Source organism: Myiozetetes cayanensis, unplaced genomic scaffold, assembly GCF_022539395.1.
Source record: "Myiozetetes cayanensis isolate MyiCay16 unplaced genomic scaffold, myiCay2020 scf52, whole genome shotgun sequence".
Lineage (NCBI taxonomy): Eukaryota > Metazoa > Chordata > Aves > Passeriformes > Tyrannidae > Myiozetetes > Myiozetetes cayanensis.
The window spans coordinates 440-14,534 of NW_026087765.1; the positions used below are offsets into that span (position 1 = coordinate 440).

General features: G+C 54.3%; 2 protein-coding genes across 5 annotated transcripts in view; both read left to right on the forward strand.

Annotated features, from left to right (window-relative positions):
- The first annotated feature begins 284 nt into the window (after positions 1–284).
- AMBP (alpha-1-microglobulin/bikunin precursor) lies at positions 285–5,924 on the forward strand. 2 transcript variants are annotated; one of them, XM_050334327.1, is made up of 10 exons: positions 285–476; positions 1,053–1,195; positions 1,455–1,531; positions 1,976–2,089; positions 2,708–2,809; positions 3,366–3,403; positions 4,175–4,253; positions 4,340–4,507; positions 4,644–4,820; positions 5,819–5,924. In XM_050334327.1, exons 1-10 carry the CDS (start codon positions 363–365, stop codon positions 5,902–5,904), a joined length of 1,098 nt encoding a protein of 365 aa, XP_050190284.1. In that variant the 5' UTR covers positions 285–362; the 3' UTR covers positions 5,905–5,924. The 2 variants fall into 2 exon arrangements, with proteins under 2 accessions (XP_050190284.1, XP_050190287.1); XM_050334330.1 differs by having other exon boundaries at positions 286–476; positions 5,779–5,924.
- Positions 5,925–7,129: 1,205 nt separating this feature from the next.
- RABL6 (RAB, member RAS oncogene family like 6) overlaps positions 7,130–14,095 on the forward strand; it is a 56,009-nt gene continuing 49,043 nt past the window's right edge. The window contains exons 1-2 of one of the 3 annotated variants that reach the window (XM_050334285.1): positions 7,130–7,400; positions 7,637–7,743. In XM_050334285.1, coding sequence (XP_050190242.1) covers positions 7,297–7,400; positions 7,637–7,743 — 211 coding nt within the window. In that variant the 5' untranslated portion in view covers positions 7,130–7,296. Of the gene's footprint in view, positions 7,427–7,636; positions 7,744–14,095 lie in introns of all 3 variants that reach the window. The other 2 variants (XM_050334286.1, XM_050334287.1) reach the window with 2 other exon arrangements.

Genomic DNA, 14,095 nt, shown 5'->3' on the forward strand with positions numbered 1-14,095 from the left:
AGGAATATGAATCCCAAGGTAGAATAGAGGGTCAGACAGCTCCTGGCCACAGTAAGAGGTCAGGCAGTGGTGTAGAAACAGGCAAGGGTGAGGAACTCGGCCTGGCACGGCGGGAGGGTGCCCGTCTCCCCTCCCGCACTCCACACCAGCTCCCTACAAATCCCCCCCACCACCAAGGGCGGTGGCAATGCCGCAATGCCTGTCTAGGTTGCACATCCTCCCTCCCCCCCCAGCTTCCCCCGCAGGCCGGCCAGCCCCGCTGGCCCTGGGCTGAAGGTCACAGTGCTGCGCAGTGGGGACAGCACAGAGTCCAGGATCCCACTGGCACACTGGGGCTCAGCAGCACTCTGCAGTCACCAGCCATGATTATTTGGGAACTGCTTTCCTTCCTCCTCCTCTTTGCTGTGGCCAGCGGAACCCCCATCGGAGACCAGGATGAGGATATCCAAGTGCAGGAGAATTTTGAGGCTGAGCGGGTAATGGCAGTTTGTAGTCCCTTAATTCTGGGGGAAAAAGGGATGGGGTAGACTTGATTTCATTTTCCTCCAGAGAGAAGGGCAATAATGCCTATGGGATTGGCATTGGCAGCGAGGCACTCCCTGGGTGCCAGTCAGAGGGTGCCAGCCTTTAGAGTGGCCTCATCCTGGCAAATACCCAGGCAGAGTGTCTGCAGCCTGAACGCCAGCTCAGATGGTTCTCATGGAATATCTGTGGGAATTCTGTGGGATGCAGGCTCCCTGGGAGATTCCCCACAGCCAGCCCTGCCCCCTGCCAGGCTTCACATAGCTCCATATGTGTGCCTGGGTCTGGGTTCCACTGGTACACATAGGGGGATGGCAGCCTGATGCCTCCAGCCCTGCCTGGTGGTCAGAGAACCTGGGAAAATCCTGCTCAGTGCTGATCTGCTTCCCAAATCCTGAAGCAGCTCTGGCCTCTGCACCCCATGTCATCACCTCCCAGTTTCTCTCTGGGGCATGAATATTTCAGCTCTACAGAAAACCATGTGCGCCAAGAGTGCCCATGGTGGAGACCTCCCTCTCTTCTCCCCACAGATGTACGGGAAGTGGTACGACATCGCCATTGGCACCACCTGCAAATGGATGAAGAACTACAAGGAGAAGTTCAGCATGGGCACGTTGGTGCTGGGCCCCGGCCCCAGCACGGACCAGATCAGCACTGCCAGCACCAGGCTGCGGTACGGGGCACTGCTGGGAGTGCTTCAGCCTCCTCCAGAGCCCCCCTACTCGGGGGTGCTGGGATAGGACACGGGGGGTTACTTGCTCTGTCTGGCAGCCCTGAGGAGGGCATGGAATTGGGCTCAAACATCCAATGCCTCGGGCAAGGCGATTCTGGGGGTCCTGTGCCATGGCCTTGTAGTCCAAGACATGGTTCTCATGCTATAACCAGGGGAAATGATCACTCCAAGTAGCTGATTGTTTTCCTCTTCCCTCCAGGCAAGGTGACTGCACAAAAGTCTCGGGAGAGTACCAGAAAACCAGTATCCCTGGAAAATACACCTACTACAACCCCAGTGAGTTGGGCTGTGGCACGGCTGGGTGATGGGGAGAGCAGGGCTCAGATGCCATTCCAGTTTGGGTTATTTCCAGTCAAAGTCTGGAGTAAAAGTCAGGGGAAAGGGCTGTTTCAACAATGTCCCTGCATAGGCACAGGATGATGAGATGTTCTAGCAGGTTGGTCCTGTCCCCAGGGTCGCAGGCTGGGGCAGGCTCCCACCAGCCACACTTCAGAAGCACTGGTGGCATCTCAGTTGTCTGCAGCCCTTGGTTTACAATCCCCTTGGCTGAGAGCCTGGTGAGCCAAAAGGGAGTCATGATTTTATGAGTCTGTTTCACAAGAATTATGTTTTCTTTAATTAGGGGCCTGATTTCAGCCCCCAGATCTGAGGCTGTCCTACACTGCTCCATCTCTCCCTGAGGGGCAGGAATGACGTCCCCTGTGTCTCTGTCTCATCCAGCATGGGATGTGTCTATCCAGTCCTACGTGCTCCGCACCAATTATGAAGAATACGCTGTCATCCTGATGAAGAAGAAAAGCAGTTTTGGCCCAACCACCACCCTGAAGCTGTATGGTACGTCTGACCATGGCACTTGAGGGTGAGCAGGCTCTGGGGTGCACCAGCACAGCTCAGAAACACCACCTGAGGGTATCAGCTCCCTTAGCCTTGAGGGACTTGACCGTGGATTTTGGCAGTTGTGCCTTGGAACAGCTCATCTTTGGCAGGACAGAGGTGGAGTCTCATGGCTCTGTTAAAGCCACATAAGGCAAAGAACATCCAAATCAGCATGGGGTTTGGGATGAAGGTGGTGATATCTGCTCGGAGGAAACCCAGGCCCTGAAGTGGCAGGAGATGCTGTCTTCCATGATTAAGAACCATTAAACCCACTTTGTCCAAAGCCTTAGTCAAGGCTGGTCAAGAATAACAGGCTGCCCAAGGAAGTGGTGGAATCTGGATGTGTTCAAGAAATGTGTGGATCTGGTGCTTAGGGACATGGTTTAGTGGTGGACCTGGCAGTGCTGGGTCAATGGTTGGGCTCGATGATCTTTGATTCTCTGATTGGCAAGGATGAGGAGACTGGTACTGGACCTGCCTGCAGCCACCTGAGCTCTGTGGGTCAGTGGGTGGTTGGGGACTGCAGACAGACCCCCTCCCACACCAACCCTGCTCACAGCCCATTCTCTTTCTCAGGGAGGACTCCAGAGCTGAGGGAGGACCTCATTGAGTCTTTCCAGCAGCTGGCTCTGGAGATGGGCATCCCCATGGATTCCATCTTCATCCTGGCCAACAGAGGTAAGCTCCTGTGGAACATGTGCCTCTCCTGTTACCAGAGCACTCCAGCTGCTCCTCCTTGGCTTACCAGGCTGGGGAGATGGCGGATAGTCAGGAGGGAGGGAGGAGAGACAAGGGCTTTGGTAGCATGGGATGGAAAGGAAATAAGGCCATGCATCAGTCAGGATTGCACCAGCTTCTAGTAAGAGGGCTGTCAGATCAATGCACCCACTGTGCTGGGACAAGGGCATGGGACACCCAGGGACACTCACAACTTGTCCCCAATGGCTGGATGTTCCCAGCATCTGAGGGGCTCTTTGCTCAGCCTGGGGCTCAGAAGGGGCTGGCATGTTGAAGGGGGGTGTGGGGATTTTAGGGGGATGAAGGGGGGCGTGGGCATTTTAAGGTGGTGCTTCTGTGAGAGGGAGATAAAAAACAGAAAGAGGGGAAGAACATTGGGGTAAAACTGGGAGGGTGTCCCCTTCCCTGGGGTCCTGCATGGGCACAGTGCAGTACTTGGTGAGATGAAGACACCTTTCATCTCACACTGCTGATCTTCTCTCCTGCATCTGGGCAGGTGAATGTGTTCCTCAGGACACTGAAAGTGCTCCCCAGGTGAGTGGGACAGCTGGGACCTCCTGAAGTAGATCAAAGCTGGGGACATTCCTTCCAAGCCAAACTCGCTGGAGACCTGGTGTCCAGAGAGAGGCTGTGTGGTAGGACGTGTTGTTTGGGCAGCAGCTCCACTGATCACTCTGGGAGCTGCTTTTCCATCTCTACTGATGGGCTTTGCCTGTAAGGATGGGGGCAGGGTGAGGGCCCTGGGGACCAGGTGGGCACTAGGGCTCATTTCCAAGCAAAAGGCAACAGCTTTTTCCTCCTCTGATTTTTTCCACGGCACGAAGGTTGCTGGTGTCTCCTTGCTCCTTGCCTGCCTGTGAGTGTCCCAGCCAGGCTGTAGGCCCCTTCTCCACACATGGGGAGGCTCAGCACCACAATGGTCCTTCAGCTGCCATCAGTCAGCACCTCCCAGTCTCACAGTGTTTTGTTTAGAAAGATTTTCCAGAGGGGATGAGATTTTCATAGGAGAAACAAGCCATCTGACTTGAGAGTAGGTAACACACCATGGAGACACATCCCCAGCACAGGGCATGGCTGGGGTCCTTCAACTGTCTTCATCCACAACCCATGATCATGGTTCCCACCCAGGATGAGCACAGGATCATGAGGCACGGAGGATCAAAGATCAGTGACTGGAGATGTGCTGGGAGGACTGAGGGAGGGTTAGAGCCTGAGGTGCCCCTGACATAGCCCACCCCAGGGGCAATGGGGTGGGCAGCAGTTCCCACGGGCTGATGGCAGCCCTGTGCTTCCTTCCCGGTGCAGAGGGCACGGAGAGCAGTGCTGCCCCCCGAGGAGGGCTCAGCCGCGGGCCCCCTGCCCCCTTACATTGGCAACAAGGAAGGTAGGTCCCAGGGGAGGGGGTTGCATGGGGACTCCCCTGCCCTGCCCCCACCTGCCCGTGACAGCCCGGGCTGTGCTGCCCCACAGACTCGTGCCGGCTGGGCCGGGACCCCGGGCCCTGCAGCGGGATGCTCTCCCGCTTCTTCTACAACTCCTCCTCCATGGCCTGCGAAACCTTCCTCTATGGAGGCTGCCTGGGCAACGGTAACAACTTCTACTCGGAGAAGGAGTGCCTGCAGGCCTGCCGCACCGAGGGTGAGCCGCAGGACAGGCCCGGCCAGGCCAGAACCGGGAGGTGCCTTTGCTGAGGCATCAGAGGGGACCTGAGCATGTCCCGCACCCATGTGGGAGGTGCGGGGGCCCCTGAACCTCACACAGTCCTGTCCCACAGCTGCCTGCAGGCTGCCCATCATGCCGGGTCCCTGCAAGGCATGGGTGACGCGCTGGGCCTTCGATGCCACCCAGGGCAAGTGCGTCACCTTCAGCTATGGGGGCTGCAAGGGCAACGGCAACCAGTTCTACTCAGAGAAGGAGTGCAAGGAGTACTGCGGGGCTCCTCCACTGGCAGGTACCCCTACAACCCCCCACTGCCCCTCCTTGTGCCGGGGAAGCCATGGCAGCAGCCTTGCACCACCTCCTGGTGTGGTACAGGGCTGTCCTGGCTCTGGGATGGGTCTGTGCTGGGTCGGGATGGGTCCAGGATGGGTCTGTCATGGGCCTGGGATGGGTTTGTCACAGGTCAATGACGGGGATGGGATGGTTTTGTGCTGTATTGGGAATATGGCCATTAACCCACAGACAGTGTGGCACAGGGGGGCTGGACAGGCTGCAGATGTGCTGAAGCCATGACTGAACTTCAGAATGGTCTTGACAAAAGGGGGAAGGGCCCCGAGCAGGCTGAGGTGCAATGGGAAGCAAAGGCAAAAGCCCCTGGGCTGAAAGACTGGGGGGAGTTCCAGAGACCCTGACACCAAATAAGGACCAAACCTTAACAGGGTCCCTGTTAGGGGTGTAACTCCTGTGTGATACCTGCCAGACCCCCCAGCTCAGCACAGGGGGTTCCATCCTGAGCCTCCCAGGGAGGCACAGTGGGCACCGCTCAGCCGTGGGGTAAAGTGACAAGCAGGTTTGTCAGGAGCCTGGCAGAGGAAATCTTCCCTCAGACAGGGGAAACTGAGGGGTCTTTCAGCACAGCCAGCCCAGAGCAAGCTTGCTCCCAGCCTGCAGGAGCTGGGGACCATCTGTGATCCTGAGGATGGGAGCTGGAGCCTGAGTAATATGTCTTAGGGCAGAAACCACCCTTTATTATCCCTGTCAGCAATATAAAGTGCGTTAATGCCACCATGGCGGGTGGGGGGACACAAGGTGACATCGCAGGATAGCATGGCTGTGCATGGAGAGTCTCAACAGCTGCCCCTCGTCACTGCTGGCAGGGACAAGTGGGAAGCAGATCCATCACGGTCTGACCACAGGGCAAGGAGGGGCCTGGGATCTGTCCATCACCTGGTGTGTCTCTCTGTTTGCAGAGGACGAGGAATTTCTGCACCTGTCAAACTGAGCAGGCAGAGGACGAGGGGCTGGCACCCAGCACTGGGGTCCCACGGGAGAGCACTGCCAGCTGCTGGCGGCACAGGAGACTCCTCCAGCAGTAAATGCCTCTAATGTGACCAAAGAGCCCCGTGTCCGTTCTCCAGCCGGTGGGGAGCAGAGTGGGAGGGGCAGGAGGGGCAGAGGACGCTGTGGAGGTCCTTTCTGGCCTCCCCGGTGGGGTGTCCCCACCTTTGTGGGGTTGCTGGGTGCTCCCCACTGAGTGTCTGACCCTTCCTCAGCCTGCTGCCCCCTGCACACACAGGGCTGGGGTGGCCAAGTGGGACGCTGAGAGGCTCAGGGAGTCCTGCTGAAGGGGGTTCAGCCCCCCATTTCCCAGGGAATGGGGGTGAGCTGCCGGGAAGGAGAGAACAGGTTGTCTGCTCCTCCCTGAAAGTGAGTGATTGCTGCTGGATCCGGCTCACAGGGGGACTGGGGAGACCCATTTGTAGCCGGGATAGGAGTCACAGGACAATCACTTGCACCAGGAGATTATACAGTGTCAGACAGGACCCTGAGGGGTCACAGGAGGGAATTACAGGGTTATGAGGGCCACGGGGGGAAAATGGGGCTGGCACCGAGGGGATGACAGGGGTTATGGGAGTCCCAGGTTGTATAGGGGTCCCAGGAAATGATTAGAGGTGTTTTGGGGGTGGTCCCAGGATTCAGGGTTGGCCCCGTGAGAGGTTATGGGGGAGGGTCAGCGGGCAGCTATGGGGGTCCCAGGAGGGGGTTCCGGGGTTACAGAGGTCCCAGGAGGGAATTAGAAATGTTTGTGGGGGGACCCACGGATGCTGGGATGGCCCCAGGAGGGGTTATGGGTGTCGCAGGTGGGGGCCTGTGAAGCTGGCAGGAGTTTCGGGGGGCTGTGGGTTCTGGGACGGGTTAGGCCGCACTCCGCCTCTGGAGGTGACGGGGGGGTCCCGGGGGTCCCCGCGGCGGTCGCGCTCTGGGCCCTGCTGTCCCCCGCCGGCCGCCGTACCCGCGCCGCGCGCGCGCTCCGGCCCCCCCCGGCGAGGCGGAAGAGCCAAGATGGCGGCGGCGGGAGCCCCGCGCCGCCCCCGCTCCCCGCGCCCGGCCCGCGGCCCCGGCCCCCGGCGGGGCTGAGCGCCCCACCCCGGCACCGGCCCCGGTCCCCGGCGGGGCTGAGCGCCCCACCCCGGCACCGGCCCCGACCCCGGCCCCCGGCGGGGCTGGGCGCCCCACCCCGGCCCCGGCCCCGGCCCCGGCCCCGGCCCCGGCCCCGACCCCGACCCCGGCCCCGGCGGCTGGGCGCCCACACCGGCCCCGGCCTTACCGCTCCGGCCCGGGACATGGCCGGGTAGTGCCCCCCGCACCAGCACAGCCCCTCCCGCCGGGCCGGCCCCCGCCCCGCATGGCCCCGCCGCTGCCCTGAGCCCCCTCCGGCCCTGAGCCGCACTCGGCCCGTCCGGCCGTGCCGCTGAGCGACCGCGAAGATGTTCTCGGCCCTGAAGAAGCTGGTGGGCTCGGACCAGGCTGCGGTCCGCGACAAGAACATCCCCGCGGGGCTGCAGTCCATGAACCAGGCGCTGCAGAGGAGGTTCGCCAAGGGAGTCCAGTATAACAGTGAGTGGGGCGCGGGTTCGGGGGGGCTCGGCCAGCCCGGGGGGACACGGCCTCGGCCAGACGCCGGAGGGGCTGGTGGTGCATGTACTTTTCGTGTGCCTCATGGCGCTTTTACCCGTATTGGCCCAAAGGCAAGGGTAGAGTTAAGTGTTAGAGCTCATGGAAGCGTGGGAGGAGTGAGGGATGGGAAACTTTTATCTTTCGGTGCAGGACTCGGGCCCCGCGGGGCAGCAGCGTCCCTGAGCTTTGCCTGCCGGCTGTGGCACAGGACGAGAGGGCCTTGTACATCACTTTGTGTCAGTTCGAGCATCAAGAAGGTAACTCCCCTCAGAGCGTGGGTGACCTTCCCTGCAGCCCCGGATAACGGTGTTTATAATTAAGCTCTAGTGGTTATATGATAATGGTCTATTAAAAAGCTGAGCCCTGCCAGGCTCTAATGAAGGGTGAGCTGTGAACGCCTCTGTGTGCCCTTGGTACATCATTTTATCCCGACTGTCTTCTTTGCAACTGATACATTTGCTCTTTTCTTAGGGAGCACTTTCAGAATTCTTTTCCTCTCAGTGTTGAGGATTAGGGCTGTGTTTTTCCCTTGGAGCCCAGGAAAGGTGATTTCTAATGCAGTGTTCCAGGAGGGCACTGCAAGTATGTGAAATTCATCCCAAAGTAACAATTGTGAGACAGGGACAGCAGTTATGTCATCCCTGCTGAAAATAGAGCTGGTTCCAGGGAGCTCGGCTGTGTGCGTTCAGGCAGGCAGGGAGGCAGATTGCAGAAGTCTGAGAGATTGGCAGGTGGGAAAAAGACTGATTTGTAAACTTGGCACTGGATAATTTCTGTGAAGGCACACGTTTCAGGAATAGTGCTTGTGTTGGATCTTAGTCTGGAACAGAATGTGATGTAGAAGTTAGCACTTTGGGTTTTGGGGTGTTTTTTGCTTTGTTTAATGTTACGGCTGTTGACTGTGCTTTGGGACTGATGTTTTGAAGTGCTCTGCTTTACTAGGGAGAGCTTTTGGTGCCTTTATCCATAGCACATCTGCTTAATTTATAAAATTAATATCATAGCAAGCAGTCCTGAATGTGAACAGCAGCAGTGTGATTGTTGAGAGTGGATATCCAGTGAAAGATGGAGGTGAGGATGAAACTGCTGCCTTGGAATACAGCGCTGCATTCTTAAACACATCCCTGGAGATCTGCTGGTCACAGACTGTTGATGTGTGGAGAGGCTTCCTGTGGCCACAGCCCAGAACACCTGCGTGCTGCACTGCCATCTGAGATCAGGTAGCTAATACCAGCTTGTGAATTATGTAAGAGAGAGGAGTTGACTCCTCAGCTAGGGCAGGTTTGTGCTGCAGACAGAACAGCTCAGCTGCATCCTGCTGGCACAGCAGTGGATGGGATCAGCTCAGTTCCTGGTGACTGGCCCGTGGATGTGAACCTGCCTGCTGTTTGTGCAAGGCCAAAAATGCCAACTGTAGCTTCGCTGCTTTTGGTCTCATTACCAAAAGCCTCGGGAAAGCTTTTTGGTTTGTGCTCTGTCGTACCAGGATTTGTGTTCTAGTTACTGCTTTATAGCTGGAATAAAATTGCAGCTTTCTGTCACTGCCTTAAGGCAAGCTTTCCAATCTCCATAGTAACTCTTCCCAGCATCACTGTTATATAATATTTATAGGAGGTACAGGCTGGCTTACAAAAGGGCTTCCAAGTACCCTCCACAGCCTCAGCACTGGGTAGATGGGGAATGTTCCAGCGTGGTGAGGTGGTTGCAGCTGAAGATGGGCTGTGAAGGAATGTCATTGCAAGGGCCATTGCTCAGGAAGGGCAGAGCTGCAAATCCTGTGCAGCTTTCTGGACCAATCCCTGACATTCAGTAGAGGAGTGCAGGACATGGTTTGGAGCCACCATTAGCACACACAGATCTTTACAGCTCTTCCAATTCCCCTGGAGCTACCTAAACCTAAACCATAGAGTGCTGTGATGACTTATTTACAGAAACGTTTCCTTGCTGCATTTGATTACAACTGATCCTGGACTATAGACTGTTTCCTTCCTAGAAATATATTTCGTGTGCTGAGAACGCCTTGGGTTGTTTGCTGATAAAGCAGGCCAGGACCTGAGCCTTGTACCTGGCTCTGGGTGCTTGCTGAGGGGCTCAGAACAGCCCCCTGTTTGAGGGGATGCTGTTTGAGCTGTTTTAATGGCACTGACAGTTACAAGCACTGGGTAGAATGTACCACTAAACTGATCCCAAATGATTTATTTTGATGGTCTCTCCCACTCAGTCACATTTTCAAAACAAAGAGCATTGCAGGGTGGGAAGGTTTAGATTTATAATGAAATGATGAGAGCAAAGGCCAGTACCAACCCTTGGCAGCAGTCACGTCCTGTGCTTGGGACATCCTAATTCAAAAGGAAAGCATTTCCATACTGCATTCCAGCACAGACACTCCTTGTTTGCCCTTCATACCGCCTGCACAGAGCTGCTGTAGTTTCTGTGCCGTAGCCCAGTCAACACCAAAGTTCCCTGAGTGCTCAGAAGGCACAGAGCTGGAAATGATGGGTCTGTGCCATGTGTGTAATGGCTGGGATGCTTACAGGGGATCGTGGTTCCGAGGGTGGAAGGTGGGGAACCAATCTTGGTAAAAGCTTGCTCTTGCTTTCCTGCCTGGGATAGCCTGGCCCTGGATCAGGTGTGCTGTGCTGCCACTCTGAGGGCTGTGCTGGCTCCGGGAGGAAGCACGGCCAGAGCAAGTGGGCTCGGTGGAGAGAGGAGATGGATCTCCTTTGGGCTGCGGTGCTTGTTTGAACAAATTACAAGACCAGTTACACAGGGCAGTACCAGCACCAGGGTACTCAAACCTGACTGTTTAAGTAAGGCAGGGATGGGCAAACAAGGGTGAAATGAATGGCTCTGGCTGGGCATTCCCTGGGAGTTATCCACTGGTGATCAGGGAAGGTTCAGATCCATCTATCCTGTTCCCCAGAACATGGAACACCTCCTGCTCTGGGCTTTATATGCTGCATGCAGTGTGCACATCACTTGACAAACCCCACAGCTGTGTGTGCCTGAAGCACAGGTTGAACAGTCTGTAGTACCAAAGGCAGTAGCTCAAGAATTCCCCCTAGTCACTCTCCTTATTACTTTTCTGCCTAAAATGTACCTTAAAAGATAAAACCTAATTAATATTGTGTATCTGTTTAGTAAGCATTATAGTCCTTACTTCTTTTGTGTTGCTTTAGAGTCATAGTTTGCAGACTCTGGTAAGTGTTTTCATTCAGCACAATTCCCAAAAGAAAGGCTTCTCCTCTTCCTGCTACTTCCCACTTTCTCTTGTTTTCTTCTGTGGCCTAACACAAGTGTTTGTGCAACATGTGCCAGCCCTGCTTTGCCCGCTGCTTTGATTGTGCTTGAGGGGGTCTGCAGAGCAGGTGGTGCTGTTTCTGGCAGCAGGAACAGCTCAAAGCATTTCAGTTGCAGTCCCTAAGACCTTTGTGAGGACGAGGCTGTGGCTGTCTGCATGGGGTTATTAGTTTGGGGATCTTTGCTGCAGGGTCCTGGAGGAATATGGGCAGAGCTGGGAATTCCTGATTTCCAGTCCTAGTTGGTCTGAGACCTGCTCTCTGGGCCTGTATCTTCTCTGCTTCTGTTTCCCCTCTGGAGAATGGAAATCCCTCTGGTTTTCCTGAGACAGTAACAATATGAATAAAGTGATTTGTTTAGCTTTTTTCTTGCCACTTGATCTATCCCCCATCCCTACCCTTCTTCCCACGGATAATTCTCCTGTCTTTGCTATAAACCTGTGGCTGTTTGCTGTGAGTACTGATTTAACTCCAAATCAAGGCAGCAGTTGTTACTGTCCTGCAGGTGACAGCACTGACCTCACCTGTCATTATGCTCCTCTTTCCACATTCAGCCACAGCCCAGGCCTGGATATACCTGCCTGGCTATGCTCTGAAGCTCAGTCAGCTTTTCCTGTCACAGTATGCCTGCCCCAGCCAAAGTCCCAAGTACAGATTTTGCTTTGCTGAAAGTGATTTGTGTCACCTGCCTCCTTCCTGCTCTTTCTTCAGGAAGAGTCAGTGAGAACTTGTGCACTATGTAGGAGAACAGAGATGCTAATGGAGAGTGCTGGAGCTGGAAGGGGCCCTTGGACCTGTTCAAACTGAGCAGGTGGTGCCACAAGCACCCTGCACTGATCTAAACATGAGCTGCTCTGGGGTGGGGGGGATTTCCTCTCCACTCCAGCTCTGCCTCCTGTGTGGTGCTCGTGCAGCTGGGCACTGGAGCTACAAAAGAAAACTGAAAATGGATAATTTCAAGGTTATTTTTCAGCCTGTTCAGTTTCTTGATCCAACTCCAGGTGTAACTGCATAAACAACGGTGTTGGCACTGGGAAAGTCCTGCAGGAGGTAAGACTGTCCCTGCAGGGGAGAGCTCACAACTGTCCCTGCAGGGGAGAGCTCACAACCATGTCATCTGAGAGTGGTCCTCAAAGTGCACCTTGAGAGCAGCCTGACTCTTTCTGAAGGGTCTGTTTGTCCCTTAAAACTCACTGTTTTGGTATCTCATGTTACATTCCATGGGGGAATGTGGATTTTAACATTTTAAGGCAGGCAGTGAGAGCATATTGAAAAGGTTTGAGTTTGAAAGGGGACAAATGGAGCCTCATTCTGCTCATGCCATGGACTTGCTTCATGATTCCAAAAAATCAAAGGAATCCTTCATCAATTTTTTTCAACATCTGTAAGTAGGAAATAGAATCACACACGGATGACAGGAAATGCAGGAATTGGTTTGTTGTGTCTGCAGAGATGCTCTGGGACATGTAAGTGAAGTCAGCCTATAAATACCGTGTTAATTTTTGCCTTTGTTATCCTCATGCTGTGATAGTAAGTAATTTTGTAAAAGAATAAACAGCTCTGAAAAAGATTATTCTTTTTGTTGTGTACAACAGCAAAAGCACAGTGGAACTGCAGCACCAGACAGAACTCCTCCACAGACTTAGTGTATGTTTTATCTTCAAGTTGACCTCTTCAGCTCTTCTCTGAAATGACTGCAACAGCTCCTGAGCTGCAGCAGAAGGCAGCCTTTGGTCTCAGATCTCCTTGCCCAAATGATGATGCACAACCTAATGCTAACCACCTTACTGCCATTAGATGTCTGTGAGTGGCCCGTTTTCCAGGGAATCACAGCTCCAATTCAAAACGCGAGCATAAAAATCCAGTTCAGCCCAGCTTACGTTTCCCAGTACTCCCGTGGTTGCCACTAAAAACAAGGGTGGTATTTTAAATACAAGTGTCTACACTGTAACAGAAAATTTAGAAAACAACACATGGGGTTTTCAGAAAGAATGAGGTAACATTCGGGTCAGCTCTGGAAAGTTCATGATATTAATTGCTACAGTTTTTGATATTTGGACACTTGATTTCCGTGGAAGAGTTTGAATGAGTTTCTGTCTAAACTGAAGCAACCAACACAAGAGCCTCGTGACAGGAGGTTGTAGCCAGGTGAGGGTCAGGCTCATCTACCAAGTACCAAGTGGTGGGAGAGGAAACAGCCTCAGGTTGCACCAGGGCAGGTTTAGTTTGGATATTAGGAAAAATTTCTTCACAAAAAGGGCTGTCCAGCCCTGGCACAGCTGCCAAGGGCAGTAGAGGAGTCAGCATCCCTGAAGGGATTTAAAAGCCACGTGGATGTGGCACCTGGGGATATGGTTTAGTGATGGCCTTGGCAATGCTGAGGGAATGCTGGACTAGCTGATCTTAGAGAACCTAAATGATTCTGTGCTTCTGTTTTCTCAAGAAATGAGACGTGTTTAAGGAGAAATGGAAATGGTAGAGGAGGTAATGGAAGGAGAAGCCTGGCAGAAAAGACCAGCAAGGGAATAGGGTATGGCAGAATGGAAGTAAGGGCCAGGGAGAGGTAGAGAAGGTAGAAAGATGGGAGGATTGCTAATGGGTGATTTAGATCACTTAAAGAATCATCAGCAGTGTATGAGCAAAAGTGGTCTGAATGTGGTATAGTTCAAGAGTGACTTGACACCACTCGATGGCAAAGTTCACTCTGCTACTGAGCACATGCACGGAACACCCAGAGAAAAATGGAGCTAGAATTGATCTGGAATGAGTTACACAGAGACTGGAGATGCAGAAGGGTGAGGGAGACCCTCCTTTTGGATCACGAGGTTCAGAGGGGACCCCCTTTCTAAATTCGTTATCAAGCTTAGGTGCGTCTGGGTCCAGTCTTAGTCTCAGATTTGGACAGCAGTTTATGTCTAATGGAATTATCTATGCAAAGTTTATAATAACTAATACTGAATATCAATTTCATTAGTATTGACTCTGCATGCCATCAGTCCCTTACTGTTGGGGTGGAGGGGGTCTCTCTGCCCTGGACAGAGGGATCTCTCAGTCTCAGGTAAGGAACCTCAGACCTGGAGAGGTGTTGCAGCTGAAAGGGAGAGGCAGTCCAGCCACAGTTTAAACAAAGCTCTGCTTAGACTCCTCCGGAAGTCTGTCACAGGAAAAGACGTCTGCCTCGAGGAGAAGCTTAGGAGGTGTCCCAGCTGCAGGGGAGGTCCTCGCCATGCAGCCACGCTGCCGGGCAGAGAGAGCTCAAGGAAGGCTCACCTGGGCTGTCGTATTGATGGGATAACATGGGGCTTGTAGT

Excerpts from the sequence above, each read along its gene's own strand:
- AMBP (XM_050334327.1), top strand. The coding sequence starts at position 363 with ATGATTATTTGGGAACTGCTTTCCTTCCTCCTCCTCTTTGCTGTGGCC. Across the intron at positions 1,532-1,975 it reads ATACACCTACTACAACCCCA|CATGGGATGTGTCTATCCAG; the intron begins GTGAGTTGGGCT and ends TGTCTCATCCAG. Across the intron at positions 2,810-3,365 it reads CTTCATCCTGGCCAACAGAG|GTGAATGTGTTCCTCAGGAC; the intron begins GTAAGCTCCTGT and ends GCATCTGGGCAG.